The sequence below is a fragment of the Podarcis vaucheri genome, assembly GCF_965113315.1.
Source record: "Podarcis vaucheri genome assembly, chromosome: 6".
Lineage (NCBI taxonomy): Eukaryota > Metazoa > Chordata > Lepidosauria > Squamata > Lacertidae > Podarcis > Podarcis vaucheri.
The window spans coordinates 9,054,291-9,072,897 of NC_138764.1; the positions used below are offsets into that span (position 1 = coordinate 9,054,291).

Here is an 18,607-nt window from a genome sequence, read left to right on the forward strand (position 1 = left end):
CCCGGGACAAGCCGGCTTTGAGGGCACTTGAGTGCTCAGCAGAGTCATTAGGCAGCCTGGGCACTAAGTAAGTCTCAGGGCTCCTGGCACCTGGGATATTTGCTTAGCAGCAGCCACAATCCCCACCCTCCAGAGCAGGCTGAAGACAACCAAGGGGAGGAGAGAGTAGACGGCAGGCAAAACTCTTCAGCAAATCAATTCTTCACCACTCAGCAATGTCACAGTTACACCAAGACATATACTTCCCCACTGAGTACTCGGCATCTGCTGGGAAACTACATATCTCTGGATTCTTAGTACCTACAGTGCTGTATGTCCAGAATCTCATCTCCATCTGCATTGGCTGTGCACACAAGGACTTAAGAGAGACGTGTGGGAAGAGGCTTCCCTGAACAAATGAAGACCCCCCCCCCTCTTCATAGCCCCCTGTGACCCTCAACCCATCTTGATACACTGATCACTGCAAGCCCTTCCTTGTCTCACAGTTCGCCATATAGTCATAGCACCTGCTGACATAGGCTGGACGGCAGTGTCGTGGGACAAATCATTTGAAGCTCTGCTTCCAAGTTTCTATCTCATAAGTCAAGTATAGAATTACAGAATCACAGAACTATAGAGTTGGGAGGGACCCTGAGGATTATCTAGTCCAACCCCTGCGATGCAGGAATATGCAGCTGTCTTATACGGGGATTGAACTTCCAACCTTGCCATTATCAGCACCATGCTCTAACCAACTGAGCTATCCAGGGTTTTTTAAAAAACCAAATAAACAAATTATACTTGCATAATTTATTCTACTTTCACTTCCTGGTGGTAGAATCCAGTTTTGTTATATGCTGTAGTCTCTGATCCTGGTCTCGTCCCCAGCATATTAAGCTAAGGAAGCTTCTGTGCTATATTGAGGATCCTGCCACTCTGCAACTTTGCGGTGTCTGAGCTGATCCTGATGAATCCCAACGAAGTACATTCAAGTCACAGGCCATAAAGGCAGCCATGGGGGCCGCAGATAGAGAAACTCTAGCTACATCCTAGAAGAAGTTCTCTACAGTGGCATGGATAAGACATGGCAGAGAGGAGCTGAAACCATAAGAAGGCACAAACCTTTCTCTGTAAAAGTTAGGCCATCTCATTTCAATCCATTTAAATCCATCTCATTTCAAGCATTTTATACCTTCCTTTGAACCTGTCTCCATTTTTTCTTCCTCCATTTTTCAGTCCCAAACAGCGATTCCCCTATGTTCTTGGCCTTGGCTGTTCGGTTGAAATTATACTGGGTGTGGGAAGAGAGCAGGCTGCCACTTTTGTACCCCAGTGTGAAGGAGGATTTCTCTCCCCAAAACACACACATGCCCCTTTGTCTCCCCACATCACTCTGAGGAACCTCTTGGCAAACTTAGCAGAGCAATCCCCACCCCCACCCAAAATACCAACACCACCCACTGGGTCCCACACAGCTTGAAAATGTCAGAAGTTTGTTGACCATGTCAAGCCAGGCTAACCAATGCAGCGAGTGTGTTCTCCTCTCCTTGGCTACACATTGTCCTAGAGATCTATCTGATGCCCTGAAGATCCATGTACAAAACCCACCCATCCTGCACCTCCAAACTCCCTGTCTTCCTCCCGACTCTGAGGAAGTCCTTTGTCTTCTTTCCTTGATTCCTCTCAGTTGTCTCTGTCCCCGTAGTCATTGTAGAGGACACTCAACATCTGCTCCTCGCAGGTTTTCTTGAGGTCCCGACTCAGCTCCATCCAGCTGAATCCGTATGGCTTGATCTCACTGTAACGGCAGGCAAGGAATTTGAGCGACATGCGCTGAAGACCAATCTTGGGCTCCTGCAAGAGGCCATGGCACCAGGTGCTGAGGTCCCCAAGCTGGGAGAGAATGAGACCGGCTTTTCTAGAGAGGACAGAAAGAGACAAGGGAAGGGAAGTAGAAATGGGCCTAAGCAGGAACACAGGGAGCAATCTTATACCCAATCAATCCACCATCTACACCAGCGGTGGGGGACTTTCTCAGATGCTTATCAAGATTAGCCTTAGCGGCCAAGTTGGACAAGTGGGCATGGTCAAACAACTGTTGATCACCTGGTGTCATTAGGTCACATGATTGACAGGTGGGTTGCACTGCTCACTTGTCAAAATGCTTTGTGGGTTTCCCAAGCTTCTGCTGCCAAGGAGGGGAGCCAGAATGAAGCCTGCATTTTAACATTCAGATTTCTTTCTCTTGCGTCTCACAGGGAGGTGGTGGTGGGGACACAGGAGGAACCGAGAATTGACCCCTGAACCATGCTGGTAGTGCAAAGCCCACCTCACACTCCCCCTTTCAACACAGGGCATTGGAGGTTGAAATGGGGAATGTGGGAAAAGGCTTTGTGATTCTTCCTGCACTCTTCCTTTGCGTGCTCCTATTGCCCATAAACCGCTGGGTGGTTGGGAACTGGCCTTGCTGCAGTAACCAACCAACTGGGAGCCACTTTCAGCTTCCAGTTGTTCAATCTGAAAGGCCACTTCACACCCAACGCCATGTATGATGTGAGGGGAGGGACGGTGGGTGTGGCTTGCTCAAAATGGCAGCCACTCTCCAGGGTTTAAGGCAGTTTCTCCTCCAGTCCCATCTGGAAACGCCAGGAGTTACATCTGAGCCTTCTGCATGTGAAGCTTTACCAGTGAGCTACGGCTCTTCCCCAGAGAGATGGCAGAACAGAAATTGTGGTGAGAAAGATGAGACATCAACCACGCTGGAACTTAGATCATGGCCGAGGGTGTGTGGGGACCACCTTTGCCTAGATTTCTCATGAAAGCCTTCACACAAGGAGATTTTATTTGCATTACCCTCCTTGGGCAGCTTGTCCTAAAGCCCAAGAAGTGAGGCCTTTGCATCAAGTCATTAATTTAGCATCCTCTGTTTGCTGGATCGTAACATTTGTTTGTATTTGGGATACATGTTCAGGGTACAGTTCTCTGTTTCAGGTTTAAAACATGGCAAAACTCTCCTGCTGACTTTCTTATAGAACATATGTTCCTATGCAGTGCTTTTTTTCTAAAAAAATGTTTAGCGGTACTCTCATTTCGAGTCAAGAAAATCTCCATTTTATAGTTCAATTCGGGGGGAAATAAATACAGTAAATGGACCAAAGTACAAAGATTCACAAAATTTTTAGGGGTATGCGTACCCCTGTGTCCCCCCCCCCCAGAAAGCCCCCTGTTGCTATGGCTCAAGACAGATGTTCTGGGGGGAAAACTTTTCATGCTACATTAGGACAATGGCATTGTATGGGGCTAGGTTGGGGGGAGGTGGCAACTAATATTATTCAGCATCTTCCCCAAAGACATTTGAGACCCCATTTCCAAAGTCTGATGTGTTGCTGGCTTCGTTGAACCATGGCTGAACTTTTAAATGGGGGGAGGTGGAGAAATTAAGAAGCCCTTGAACCCCCTAATTAAAGCTGTGCTTCTGTCCCCCTCCTGGAGGTCAGCGAAAGGTGCAACGGAGTCAGTAGGAACCTTTGCTCAGTCCCAGTTCACATGTGCGCCACACTGACCTCTAAAACAGGCCGTGGAGGTCAACATGCAGGTGAATCGAATTTAACTGCCACTATGATTGCTGTATGAGTTACTGAGAGAAAGTGCATGAAACAATTTGAACTGCTTGAAATATTTTGAATTTAATAATATGGTGGCAGGGTTGGAATGGGACCCCCTCCAGATGTTGTTCGACTACAGCACCCATCACCCCTGACCATTGGCCCTGCTGGCTGGGGCTGATGGGAGCACAACATCTACAGAGGATTAGAACTTCATCAGCTGAGCTCTCCAGGATATCAGAACCAGTGTGGCATAGTGGTCTGATTGCATCACTTGGGCCAGCAAAGCTCATTGGATGGGCTTTGGCAAGCAACTGTCTTTTAGTTTAATGTACCAGGCAGGGTTGTTGCAAGAGCAAAATGGCCGGAGGCTTCATGGATACCACCCTGAGAGGAAGACTGGGGACACAAGATGTAAGTGGGTTCAGGCTGGACTGTGCTCTCCAAGATTCCTCTTTGACAGACTGCCACTAACCTCTCACTGTCATATAAGCCAGATGTTTGGCTTAAGTGTCAGCATGGCAAAGCCTGCAGCCTTTCAGCTTCCAGATGTCAGAGTTACCAGCAACCCAGCTTTTTCTTGGGTGCTTGTTCTTTGTCATGGCAACTACTGTTGCTAGGAAATAACTTGAAAGCCAAGTGGCTGCTGAAGAAGTGCTCAAGGATGGCAAAGCATAAGAGGCCATGAAGAGTCCTCCCCCTCAGAGTCTGTCTAGGGCCAAACCACGTGAGATGATGGGGAACAGTGATCGCTTTACATTTTGCCAAAAAGGAAAAGGTCTCTAATCTGGATTGAGTCTACAGTGGAGCTCACCCCAACCCACCCAACAACATTTTCTCCTCTGAAGCTGCAACACATAGATTTTCCCTAATGGAGTAAACAGCATGTTAGAAAGGGATTTTCATTAGGAAAACAGTATTTGTGTAGTGAGGAGAGGGGCCAAACATGTATCATGACGTGCCAAGGGACTTGAACCCAGTGAAACTATGGTTGCTTTTGGCAAAAAACCAGACTTGAAACGACAACTAGTGAATTCCAGCTACAGATCTCTGTCTTCCTATTGAGTTTGACTCCAAGAGAGTTAAAGGGGGATTTCGGCTTCACTTCCTGCAATGTACACCCCCATTTCTTTGATTCCACTATTGCTCAGAATCATGCAGGTTGTGTAGATTTTTGAAGCAATACAAACACTTGCCAAATGTGTTTGACCAAGGGCAAAAACAGGATAAATACTACAAGGAGCTGTGGTGCCGCTTCCAAAGTGTTTCCAGGGTGAAAAAGACCTATTACTTTGTCCCCTCCAGACCTCAGAGCAGGAGGGACACTGTTGGTATGCAAGATGACAAGTGCATTAAGGACGAAATGTTGAAACAGAGCAGCCAGTCTCTTAGTTAAGGTGGAATCTGCAAGCCGCTTGCCCTGTCAGTCACAAGTGGATTTGATCCGTCTGCAGGCAGCTGATCCAAGCAGCAAGTTGGATCCCTAAGTTTTATCATAATCCTTAGAGACTGATGAAATGATCTCCATCAAATGCTGCTGGGTGATAATAATGTGACGCCACCTGACTCCTTTAATTTCAGTGTTTGTTTGTTTTTAAAGGGAATTAACTCTTGCATCTTTCTTGAATCTTTTTTTAAACATCCCTTACTAGTAAGTAAGAATAAAGCTCATCCATAACCAGGAAAATAGTAAGGCAGACACTCCCACCCCATTTGCTATAGGGTAATCTGCTCTGAGGCCTATTGAAATGGTGTGCAAATTAATCATTTTTTTTTGTCAGGCCTCTGGCATCTAATACGTGTTACTACCCTGAACTAAAGGACAGAACAATACCATACATGTGTGCCCCTTTTATATCAGTTTAATTGTTATGGCTCCCCTCAAAGAATCCTGTGGATCCCCGTTTGGTGACGATATGGGCAACTATGTTGGAATTCTTATTTCCTCACAAAGTCATAGTTCCCAACACTCCTTGGGGAAAGGTAAAAAGGTAAAGGGACCCCTGACCATTAAGTCCAGTCGCAGACGACTCTGGGGTTGCGGTGCTCATCTCGCTTTACTGGCTGAGGGAGCCGACGTTTGTCCACAGACAGTTTTTCTGGGCCATGTGGCCAGCATGAATAAGCCGCTTCTGGCAAAACCAGAGCAGCGCACAGAAATGCTGTTTACTTTCCCACCGGAGTGGTACATATTTATCTACTTGCACTTGATGTGCTTTCGGACTGCTATGGGGAAAGATAATTACTCTTAAACCAGTTAAGCCATGTTGTGGCATAGACACACTCCCAGTATCTTTTCCATTTTACATGTTGCTGCTTAAAGAGGTCAAGGCTAGTGACGATAACTTTGGCAGATACTGTATTCTGAAACAACCGGCATGGCACAGAAGGTCTCATCTTACCGGGGGCCCAGTTCATCCTCGCATCGCCAAGTGAACTCCCCAAAGCTCTCGTAGTGCTGGTTGTAATGGTATAGGACGCGGTGAAGGCTTGGTGAGCCCAAGTCCAGCAGGGTGTTGTAGGCTGTTTGCTGCTCCTTCCCGCTAGTGTAGCCATTGAAGAGATTGTAGATCTTGTCTGCTATTTCTGGATTTAAACAAAAAGGGAAAGTGAAATGTTGATCGACATAGTGAAGGGTAGTTTGGAGTTTAAATAGCGCCTCTTGGAAAAAATAAAAAAATTCCTTCCAGCAGCACCTTAAAGACCAACTAAGTTAGTTCTTGGTATGAGCTTTTGTGTGCATGCACACTTCTTCAGATACACTGAAACAGAAGTTGCCAGATCCTTCTATATAGTGAGAAGGTGGGGAGGGGTATTACTCAGAAGGGTGGTGGGAATGGGAGATTGGCAGATAGCTGAGATGAGCCTGTTGACGACTCTTAACGACTGCAATAGGTCTTACAGGAAAAGGCAAGGGGTGAGAAGGTGGAAAATGGCTTAGTCATGTATAATGAGATAAGAATCCAATGTCTTTGTTCAAACCAGGTCTCTCCATGGTTTTAAGTTTGGTAATGAGTTGCAATTCAGCAGCTTCTCTTTCCAGTCTATTTCTGAAGTTCCTTTGTAGTAAAACAGCTACTTTGAGATCTTGTATAGAATGTCCTGGGAGACTGACGTGTTCTCCTACTGGTTTCTCTGTTTTGTGATTCTTGGAAAAAAGCATTTCCCCATCACAGCTGCCCTCCTCAACACAGCATTTTGGGGAAGGGCGAAGGGAGAGTGCTGGGGAAACAGCCACCCTTGGCAAGCAGGGCAAGGGAAGACAGGCATTTTGTGTTTCAATGCAACAGTGAAGATGGAACAAGGATTTCAAAGATGAGCTCCCGAAGGCTCTTTACCAGCAACCTAGCTTTGCAACTTGCAACACAGATGTGCATACCAGATAATATATTGTGCCTTTTCAAAGCATCATTTTTCAACCCCAAACTCTAAAATTTATAGTTGCAGGAATAGGTTTTGCACACACACACAAAATGATTAAAAATAAAATAAAATCCTCAAGCGCTGTATGCAGAAGCTTCTTTTGCCAACGGCAGGTCTCTGCAGCAGAACTGTTACCTTGGGCCTTCACATCGTCCACCACCGGGCAAGGAGTCTTCACGGTCACATCACTTGACCTTGAACGTCTCCCAGTGTTATCCACACCCCAGAGAGTGAACCTGATGACGGAACAGAAAATATCACCAGATACATGCAGCATATATGTTTGGACTGCATGAGCAAATGTGCCCTGCATCTCCATCTTAATTCAAAAGATGTCTATTCCCCTTTGCTGCCTACCACATGTGGGCTCGAGACAAGTCAGCAGCTGGTATTGCTACTCACATGTAGGTGGTGTCAGGTTCCAGGCAGCGGATGATCAAAGAGATGGTGGCAGACAGCTTGTCAGGCACCTGCGCTGGCATGGCGCAGGGCGACTTGGCCCCAGAGATGATGTCATCCACAAAACTCAGCACCGTCTCTAGGGAAACAGGCAACCCAGCCATTATCTGATAATGCAGATGGACAAGGAGCAAGGGAGACAGAGGAGCATAGGAAATGTCTGCATGTTTTTAATAAATCATATTAATTTTTATGTTTTTAATAAATTGTATTATATGTGAGTGTGTATTAATGCTTAATTGCTTTTTGATTATTGGGGTTTTCTATGTGTTTAGCTGTTCTCACTTTTATCTGTAAGACACCTTCAGTCCCTGTCAGAGGAAAAGGGTGGTATAAAAATAAGTATATAGATAGTAATAGTCATAACATTAATAATAATAAATTGAAGCTGGAGAGGAGTTTGGCAACCAAAGCCATTTTACTCTGCTTCTGATTGACAATTAATTCTTAAGGTATTTGCACCCCACCTTCCTGACTCTTCAGGGTGGCTGCAACCCCCAAATAGAAGCAATTGCTTAAACAAGCAAAGCAATAAGAATCAAAGCCATCCAGCAGCAACCAGCAGAAATAAACGTGGAAAAGTAACAGGAGAGTTGGCAGCAACATTCATGGTTCATTTATGCAAGAGTGTGCCAAACAAGCACTGATTTTTTTACTGGCTTTGTAAGGCAGGAAGAGAAGAGGTCAGAAAAATTTCACAGGGCAGCAGATTTCACATCCTGGGTGCTACCACCAAGGAGTTCCTATCCATCACACCTTAAAGGGCAGAGAGCCCAAACCTCCCGTGGTGATTGAAGAATGTAGACAGGCTCCAATGGGAGGAGGCTGCCCTTTAGATAACCCAGTCCCAAATTGCTTGAGGCTTTAAATGACACAACCAGTACTGTGAACTGAGCAAACAAACAAATCGTGAGCCTTGACATTTCACCAAATATTCCACGAGAGGATGAACTTCCAAATTCATTTCAAATCCGATGGCAATGTACAGTGGTGCCTCGCAAGACGAAATTAATTCGTTCTGCGATTTTTTCCGTCTTGCAAATTTTTTGTCTTGCGAAGCACGGTATTAACGATTTTAAGAAAAAGGAAACAAACTTGCAAGACATTTTCGTCTTGCGAAGCAAGCCCATTGGGAAATTCGTCTTGCAAAGCAACTCAAAAAACCAAAAACTCTTTTGACTTGCGAGTTTTTCGTCTTGCGAGGCATTCGTCTTGCGAGGTACCACTGTACGGAAGTGCTGGACATTCCCCTCCTGCATTTGCCCTGAGAAATCTGGAACTTTTTATCCAATGTTTGTTTCCTTTGAGATTCTTCAGGTGCTCTACATGAGAACGAACCTCAAACTCAAACCCTGAATTTTGCTTTAAACCGGATTTTGATGGCAACTCTAAAAGTGAGTCCTGTATAATTGTTTGCACAAAAAGACAATGTAGGAAATATCCAAATGAGTGTGATCATGATGTAGAGCACAGAATAGGGTGACTAATATGGGGGCATCCATTTCCCTTCATAAAATGTCCTGACTCTTTGCAAATGATTGTGGCATCATCCCCAGGCGTTTTGGGGCTTCATTTTTAAGTCAGACACAGGCTGATACTGAGGCACAATGAAACCAAAGCTTGCCATTTAAACATAAAGGGGAAGGAAACTTTTTAAAGTCTTCAGAAATTATTGCAAACCCTCCTGTTTATTCCCATCTACCCACTCTGGACCTCTTTGTGGGGACCAAGCTCTGTTGAATGTGGAGGGAGCCTTCTGGCTCATTCCTAGCTCAAACGGTTGAGAAACAATGGAGATTCTTATGATCATAATGATGGTTTTTAAAACTGGATTTTGGATTTGGGTTGGAACCTGGATGACTTTAAAACAGGGTTGGATAAATTAGTGGGTGATATTAGCAGTCAATGGCTGCTAGCCATGATGTCTATGTTCACCCTCTACTGCCAGATCCAGTATGATTCTGAAAACCAGTCACTGGACAACCCAACTGGGAGAGTATTATCGTGCTCGGGTCCCCCTCTCTGGCTGGACCCTGTGAAAGCTGCACCTGAAAGTGCCTTGGGCCTCATCCAGCAGAGCTCTTCTTATGCTCTTATGGAGGGAGCTCTTTTTTGTCGTCTAAACTGGAACAAACTATTTTGGCAACACTGTGATTTAGTATTAGTCCTTCTTTAAACCACAGAGCCTCTTGGGTTTGCCGATCAGAAGTTCAGCAGTTCGAATCCCCGCAATGGGGTGAGCTCCTGTTTTCAGTTCAAGATCCTGCTAACCTAGCAGTTCAAAAGCACGTCAAAGTGCAAGTAGACAAACAGGTACCGCTTCGGCGGGAAGGTAAATGGTGTTTGCGTGCACTGCTCTGGTTTCGCCAGAAGCGGCTTAGTCATACTGGCCACATGACCCAGAAAAACTGTCTGCGGACAAACGCTGACTCCCTCGGCCTATAGAGAGAGAGGAGCACGCAACCCCAGAGTCGTTCACGGCTGGACCTAACGGTCAGGAGTACCTTTACCTTTAAGAGTACGGTGTTATATTGCATCAATATTTAATTCTTATGCACACTACCCTGGAATCCATGTTTTGGATGAAAGACACTGTTTAGAAATTTTCAAAAACAATTGTGTAAATGCATTTATAAAAGAATAAACTGCACTCACCAGTTTCCACTTTGGAATGGTCCAAGCGGTCAGTCACCTTCTCCTGGCGGATGAGGTAATCAACGATCTGCACTCCAATTGGGGGTTCTGAATGCTCCCACTCCAGAACCACCAGGGAGCTACTAGGTTCATGAACAGTGGACAACCTCAGCCTGCAGAGGGGAGAGCAAAAACAGAGGTCAGGCTATGGCTAACCCTTGGCAAGCGTCTCCTGACGATGTCAATGGGAATGCCAACTCAAATTCAGCAAAATTCTGACAACAGAGTACCCCCCCCTTCTGCCTTCATTTCACTATACTGCATTCAACAGAGCATCTGATGGTGCTTAAGCAACGATGCTCAATTAATAATGTGTTCTGCTTATTCAAGTACCTTCAAGCCCCCACAAGGGTAGGGGGGTAACATTAATGAGATGTTACAGATAGGTAGCCGTGTTGGTTTGCCATAGTCAAAATAAAAAAATTCCTTCCAGTAGCACCTTAAAGACCAACTAAGTTAGTTCTTGGTATGAGCTTTCGTGTGCATGCACACTTCTTCAGATACACTGAAACAGAAGTTGCCAGATCCTTCTATAAAAACCATGGAGAGACCTGGTTTGAACAAAGACATTGGATTCTTATCCCATTATACATGACTAAGCCATTTCTCACCTTCTCACCCCTTGCCTTTTCCTGTAAGACCTATTACAGTCGTTAAGAGTCGTCAACAGGCTCATCTCAGCTATCTGCCAATCTCCCATTCCCACCACCCTTCTGAGTAATACCCCTCCCCACCTTCTCACTATATAGAAGGATCTGGCAACTTCTGTTTCAGTGTATCTGAAGAAGTGTGCATGCACACGAAAGCTCATACCAAGAACTAACTTAGTTGGTCTTTAAGGTGCTACTGGAAGGAACTTTTTTATTCTGATTAATGAGATGAACAGGGCACACTTTGCCATGCCCTGTCTTTGGTGCGCAACACAAAGGGGGTGGGCAGGGGGAGGGCCCAACTAGAGATCTTTCAGACGCACACCTCGCACAGAACCCAAAATGGGGACAATTAAATGGACACTCTAAATCCAGCAGGCGGATTCAGATTCCATTCCATTACGACACCTCAGCTCAACCTACCTTCTCACGGTGCGGGCATAATGGGACAGTGACCACTGCCCTGCACTCCTCGGGAGAAGGCCAAAATGAAATATAGAAACGAGCAGCATCAAACTCGTTACGCTGAGTAAGCTATGAAACCTTGAACTCCCAACAGTTGTTGTTGTTGCTGCTGTTTTTTTTTTACCCTGGTGGACAGTAAAAGCTTGCCTTTGCACCTGCAGCCTTCTTTGCAGGCTTACTACAATATTGATTTAATATTTACTTTTTGCATCCTGCCTTTTTCCTGCCATGAAAATTCATGACATAAACAGAGTATCCTAAAAACAGCAATAAAACATACACGCGAAATACTCTTAAGACCCAATAAAAAACAGACACCAGTAAAATGCACTTTCCTTTGGAAGCAATGGAGCAGAAAGGCAGTGCCTTCCTGCACTTTTTGATATACACTTTTTGATGTACACCCTGCTCGCATCTGGGCTCCTAACAGCATTATGGGGACTGTCAGGAGCTGCAGGCATGGAGATCAGGCCATGGGTGCCTTCTCTCCCACACCAGGTTCAAAAAGGAACAGTCTGATCAAATCCACCATGATTCTGTGAAAGAGACTCAAGAGAGGTAACTCTGTTTGGAAAGGCAAGATCCTCAGTTTTCAGCCATTATTTCTCTCTTTATTTCTGGTGCTGGAAGAATATTTGCTACAACAAACAGTATCACATGAGGTCATGTTTCCCAAGAGACATTTAGCAAAATCTCAATTCTGCAAACTGATGGTGGGGGGCACCTACATAGGGCGTGGGAGGGGGGCGCAGGCTGGAAGCCCATCAGCACCGAAGGCACTTGAGTCACACCGACACCAGTCCTCGATGACGTCCCCACTGCCTGAGCACCATAGGGAACTCATGGTGGCCTCTTGCAACAGCTGAGAGAGGAATAAAAGGAGAACAGGAATGAGGAAAAGCACAGGAGGAACATCAAGAAAATCCCCGCCATGAGCTGAATTTTCATCCTACCCAAGGGCTGCAAAGCAGGGGGCCCCTTCTGACAAATTTTGTTGAGAGGCCTGCAAATCGTTTGCTCATTTCACACTAAGCCATGGTTTGGTTTAGGACTAGGTCACTGAGTGCAACAGGCAACAAACCTGCGCACGTGTAGTGATCAAAACAGAAGTTGAGAATTCAATAATAGAAGACCAGCAAGCCATTAACATATCAGTCCTCTTCTGCAAACAGAAAGTAATTCAGATGGGGAGAATTTAATAAGCACTGCTATGCTGACTGCAGTTATTCTGCTTCAAGTCTGTTTCTAGCCATCACCGTTTGAGAAGATTGGAAATGTCACCATGTTTTCTCCCACTCCCTCTGCCCCCTTCAGATAAAGTGTGTTCTCATTCATAGAGAGCACGTGTTGTGGTGGGGTCTGGCAGGCCACCCCTCTGTTGATGGGCGCGTTAGTTTGGATGACCATCCGCAGTGATTGGGCAGTTGGGTTGCTGGGCAAATTTTGGTGTTGCCATTTAGGGGGTTGGACCAAAGGTTATAAAATGAAGTCACGTACCACTGACTGGGCTCTTTTGCTGCGGATCACCCACCCACCCTTCCTAATTTAGGGCTCTTGGTTGACCTGGCTATGCCTGTCATGGGGTCGCCTGCTTTGGGGGCAGGGGCCTGGTAGGAATTTTGTCCAATTGGCTGATTGGCTGGTGCCATTTGGTTTTTGCTTACTGCGTAGCAAATCGTTGCAACTTATAAGGTTGCGGTTAGGCATTGGTTTAAAAATTGGTTGGTGGAGGGGTAAGGATTGGCAGTGCCTGCCCCTCCAATGCTGCTACTGCAAGGGAATTCCATTAAAGGAATCCAGGAGCTTGCCATCCTTTCGTCCATACCCCTGAAGGGGGCTTAGGGCCATGTAAGCCCCCGGGAACATGCGGGAGGGGGGGGTGAGGGTCTGGTGCCCGGCTCCATGTTCTGCCTAATATTGCTTTCTCTTACTGGCTTTCATTGGAATCCGGAAGTCAGTTCTGTCCCTGGGCGTGGAGACAGATAGTCATAACCAATGCCTAAGCAACCACTCACATTTATATATTTTAATAAAGTTGTGGCCAAAAATATGCCAAAAACTTTAAACAAAAATTATGTGTGGTGTGAATTATTTATAGGTGGTTTGGAGTACCTCGACACACAATCTTGTTTATATGAAAATTTGAATACTTAAGACTGAGTAAGACAGTAGCCTGTCCCCCTTTAGAATGCTCACTTATTTGCAACCACTGATACTACATTTGGTCCTGCCTCCCATATAAAGCCACTCACCTTCTGAGTTTGATTGTTGGTGACCAGCTCATAAATGGGTGCTGCTTTTGTGACCTCCAGGAGGACAGGCTCAGGTACAGTGTCTGTGCCAGAGGATACATGACACAGAGGACAGGATGATGGACAGCGGCCTCTGCTCTGGCATTCCATGCGCACGCCGGCTGCCATGCGCTTGGTTCCCGACTCTGACAAGCTGGCTATGTACTCTGGAAATGTAAGGACCCTGGGATCTCGCTCACGCTCCTCAGACTCATCTGATGGGGAGTTACCTGTAAGAAATGTGATTGGATAGAATCAGGAAAAGGTGAGTTGTGACCTGGTCAAGTTTCATGGTGCCCTGGACTAGAGAGATAAAACATCTGCACCCACAGGGGTGTGCAATCATTTGCAAGAACCCTGTGCAGATTTCAAGCTTATATCATTAATTTTGTTTTTAAGTGTTCCCCTGTATGACTTGCCTTCCAAAACATAGATCTCTTTGGAATAATTTCCAACTTCTTAATGTTCTTCTTTAAAACTGGCATTCAAAATCATACATAGATCAGCAAACAGGAGCACCAATCCATCTTGAGTGAGAGTCCTGAAAATCTGTTCCAGGCCTCACAGGCCTTTTCCCACCAGGCCTGGCCCTGGGCAGGGCCCTGACTGACTCCAGCTACAAAAAGCCAAGGCTGCTGAAAAGGCCAGAGAACACTTTGGCTGTCTCTTAGTGACCCGGAAACTGCAATAAATCCAGAATGCGGCAGCTAGACTGGTGACTGGGAGTGGCCGCCGGGACCACATAACACCGGTTCTGAGAGATCTGCATTGGCTCCCAGTACGTTTCCGAGCACGATTCAAAGTGTTGGTGCTGACCTTTGAAGCCCTAAACGGCCTCGGTCCTGTATACCTGAAGGAGCGTCTCCACCCCCATCGTTCTGCCCGGACACTGAGATCCAGCGCCGAGGGCCTTCTGGCAGTTCCCTCATTGCGAGAAGTAAGGCTACAGGGAACCAGGCAGAGGGCCTTTTCGGTAGTGGCGGCCGCCCTGTGGAACGCCCTCCCATCAGATGTCAAAGAGATAAATAATTACCTGACATTCAGAAGACATCAAATGCCCTGTTCAGGGAAGTTTTTAATATGTAACGCTGTACTGTTTTTAACACTGATTGGGAGCCGCCCAGAGTGGCCCACTATTATAAATAATAAATTATTATTATTATTATTATTATTATTATTATTATTATTATTATTATTATTATCTTAATGTAGTCCCAAGTCATTGAGTCAGAGCTTCCACAGCCGCCGCATGCCATGAACCACCGTTGGCAGGATTGGTAGTGACAGCAGCAGATATGTATCTTCTATGCTTATGATAATTTTTAAATTTTTTTTAAAATTAAATCTTATAAATATTTTTTGGACAAAACATCCATCTTACATATAATATATAAAAACCACTTGGCAATCTTGGCCTGAGACCTCTCTCCTCCTCAACTAATGGTTTTCCTAATTATACTCTGATATTGCATTTTGTTATTATCATTATTATTACCCTTAAATCCAAATCTTAAATACACCATTTACCGTATTTTTCGCCCCATAAGATGCACCGGCCCATAAGACGCACCTAGTTTTTTTGGGGGGAAATAAAGGGGGGAAAAATTATTTCCCCCCCAGGTGCGCTGCGCTACACCAGGAGCTTGGGGCGTGCGGAGCTCAGCGCGCCCCAAGCTTCTGCGTGCCGGCAAGGTCTCCGCTAGCGTGGGAGAGCCGGGCGCCTCTCCCAGGGCTAGCGGACCCCTGCGCTAATCCAGAAGCTTGGGGCGAGCTGAGGTCAGCGCGCCCCAAGCTTCTGCGTGCCGGCAAGCAGTCCGCTAGCCCTGGGAGAGCCACGGGGCTCTCCCAGGGCTAGCGGATCGCTGCGCTACACCAGGAGCTTGGGGCGCAGTGGCGTAGCGTGGGTTCTCAGCACCCGGGGCAAGGCAAGTAATTTGCGCCCCCTAACCCGTGGATTTTAGCACTCGAGTCTCTTTCGCGCCCCCATGTTGCGCCAGGTCAGCAGGCCCCCCTGCACCCCCCACGCTACGCCACTGCTCCCACCACAAGTCTTCAGGACAGGCATCCGAAGGCTGGCGCAGGGAGAAGGTCTCTCCGCCCCACCGCCAGCCTTCGGAGGATGTCTGAGGACAGTGGGGTTCCTGCTTCCTCGAGGAGGGCCGGCCAAACACGCCCCCCCAAATGTTGCGCCCGGTGCAGCCGGCACCCCTGGCACCCCCACGCTACGCCACTGTTGGGGCGTGCTGAGCTCAGCGTGCCCCAAGCTTCTAGGTGCGCGCAAGCAGTCCGCTAGCCTTGGGAGAGCCACGGGGCTCTCCCAGGGCTAGCGGATCGCTGCGCTACACCAGGAGCTTGGGGCGTGCTGAGCTCAGCGCGCCCCAAGCTTTTAGGTGCGCGCAAGCAGTCCGCTGCCGCCCCAAGCCTCGCGCACCCGGTGGGACCTCCTGCCGGGTGCGCGAGGCTTGCAGACACTCGCCCGAAGCAGGGGGAGCCCTCCCGAGGGCTCCCCCTGCTTGGGGCGACAGGCTGCCGCCCCAAGCCTCGCGCACCCGGTAGGACCTCCTGCCGGGTGCGTGAGGCTTGCTGACACTCGCCCGAAGCAGGGGAAGCCCTCCGGAGGGCTCCCCGTGCTTCGGGCAACAGGCTGCTGCCTCGAGCCTCGCGCACCCGGTGGGACCTCCTGCCGGGCGCACGAGGCTTGCAGGCATTCGCCCCATAAGACGCACCCCGATTTCCCCTTCATTTTTGGAGGGGAAAAAGTGCGTCTTATGGGGCGAAAAATACGGTAAACATCATGTTGGTAATAATTGATATCTCTAACCTTACAAAACTTCTTGTAGCCCTACTAACAATGTCAATTGTTTACAATTGTCTCTCAAATATAATGTAAATTTATTCCAGTCTTTCAAAAAGGTCTGGTCCTGCTGGTTCCAAATTTTCCCAGTTAGTTTCGCCAACTCGGCATCATCCATTAACTTCATCTGCCACTCTTCTTTTGCTGGGGTCTCTTCCTGTTTCCATTTTTGGGCCAATAATATCCTTGCTGCAGTTGTTGCATACAAAAACAATGTTTTATCTTGCTTATGTATTTCTCTACCTACAATACCCAATAATAAGGCTTCTGGTTTCTTTACAAATGTATATTTCAACACTTTTTAAAGTTCATTATATATCATTTCCCAGAAAGCCTTCACTTTCTTACAAACCCACCACATATGATGGAAGGTTTTTGAATGATGGTGCTGGAGGAGACTCTTGAGAGTCCCATGGACTGCAAGAAGATCAAACCTCTCCATTCTGAAGGAAATCAGCCCTGAGTGCTCACTGGAAGGACAGATCCTGAAGCTGAGGCTCCAGTACTTTGGCCACCTCATGAGAAGAGAAGACTCCCTGGAAAAGACCCTGATGTTGGGAAAGATGGAGGGCACAAGGAGAAGGGGACGACAGAGGATGAGATGGTTGGACAGTGTTCTCGAAGCTACCAGCATGAGTTTGACCAAACTGCGGGAGGCAGTGGAAGACAGGAGTGCCTGGCGTGCTCTGGTCCATGGGGTCATGATGAGTCGGGCACGACTAAACGACTAAACAACAACAACAAACCACTTTGAGATTTTTTCTTTAAAATATAAAGGAGTATATAGAGAATTGAAATTAATAATAATAGTAATAATAATAATCCTGGCAAGAATTATGCTGTTGTTTCTCAAATCTTGATTCAATAGTCTAAATGTGAAATGGGGTTATTTCCTCCCAGAATACTGCTGGTTCTAAGTGCACGGCTCCTCAAGTAACCTTCAGCCAGGTCTCATTCCACATTTTTAAAGAATGGTGCAAAATACACTTGATTTTCCGTGCGAAACCTGCATAGGCAGTTAAATGTTCTGAACAAGCAGAAGAACTGAAAAATGCCAAATTGAGGTGGGGTGGCTGCTGAGCAACAGTAATTTAGATAAGCACTAGAAAAGTTGAACTTTTGAAAAGGGGAATGATGTGCAATTAAGGCAATTCCGCCAAGTGCAAGCAACAATGGTCCTGGTCTGCATTTTGTATGCTGAAAAATTGTATTTCTAAATTGAGAACCACATGCAGTGAAGACATATGGGGGGAAATGATGTGCAGCCAGACCACTACCACTTAATATCAAAAAGGTCATAAGAGGGCTGGGCGATATCTGGCTATCAACACCGCAATATGTCACCAGCTAAATATCGCAATGTGTCAATATATCAACAATGTCAGAAATAAGGATGGAGCTATGGAGCTATGCATTGGCTGGCTCAGTGGTTTTTCCTGCATTCTGATTTTTGCTTTTGCTGCCTCCTGTGATTCTCTGCCTTCTGCATGAGGCCGGGGAGAGCTGAGCAGGAAGAGTTAACAGGGGCTGCAAGAATCAATAGAAGCATTGGCTGGCTTCATAGTTTTCCCACATTGTGATTTTTGCATAGCAAACACACACACACATCATGATTCACAATATATTGCCAGGTCAGAGAGAATGAAACTGATATCACGATATGGACTTGGTTTGGATTGGCTGGGAGAGGAAGAAAAGAAAAGGGGAGAGAGAGAGAGAGAGAGAGAGAGAGAGAGAGAGAGAGAGAAGTGGGTGGCAGAAAAAGAGGGGTGGCAGAAAGACAGAAGGGGGAATGGGCTTCTCAGACACATCCTAGTGGCCATTGTCAGGAATAGATGGACCTTTGTTCTAACTCAGGGGTAGTCAACCTTTTTATACCTACCGCCCACTAAATGCATCTTTCTTGATGGTAAAATGTCCTTACCGCCCACCAGTGCTCAATGGAAGGAGAAGTGAGCTTGTGCCCTAGAACCCCCCACCGCCCACCTAGAAACCTGAAACACCCACTAGTGGGTGGTAGGAACCAGGTTGACAACCCCTGCTCTAATTCAACATGGCTCTAATTTTTAGATAGTTTGGGTTGGCATAAGGAAAACAGGTGCAATCCCAGGGCAGTTTGTCATAACTGAGCCCCACTGAAATCAACAGAAAAATTTAAGTCATGATGACCAACTCAAGTACCATTGA

At 46.6% G+C, this 18,607-nt stretch overlaps 1 protein-coding gene across 2 annotated transcripts in view; it reads right to left on the reverse strand.

The window, feature by feature from the left end:
* Nucleotides 1–1,144: 1,144 nt before the first annotated feature.
* Nucleotides 1,145–18,607, reverse strand: part of ASTN1 (astrotactin 1) — a 219,908-nt gene continuing 202,445 nt past the window's right edge. For both annotated transcript variants that reach the window (XM_082229018.1, XM_082229017.1), the window contains exons 17-23: nucleotides 13,528–13,796; nucleotides 12,004–12,137; nucleotides 10,122–10,273; nucleotides 7,410–7,545; nucleotides 7,143–7,243; nucleotides 5,987–6,170; nucleotides 1,145–1,897 (exon numbers count right to left, since the gene is read on the reverse strand). In XM_082229018.1, coding sequence (XP_082085144.1) covers nucleotides 1,663–1,897; nucleotides 5,987–6,170; nucleotides 7,143–7,243; nucleotides 7,410–7,545; nucleotides 10,122–10,273; nucleotides 12,004–12,137; nucleotides 13,528–13,796 — 1,211 coding nt within the window. In that variant the 3' untranslated portion in view covers nucleotides 1,145–1,662. The remainder of the gene's footprint in view (nucleotides 1,898–5,986; nucleotides 6,171–7,142; nucleotides 7,244–7,409; nucleotides 7,546–10,121; nucleotides 10,274–12,003; nucleotides 12,138–13,527; nucleotides 13,797–18,607) is intronic.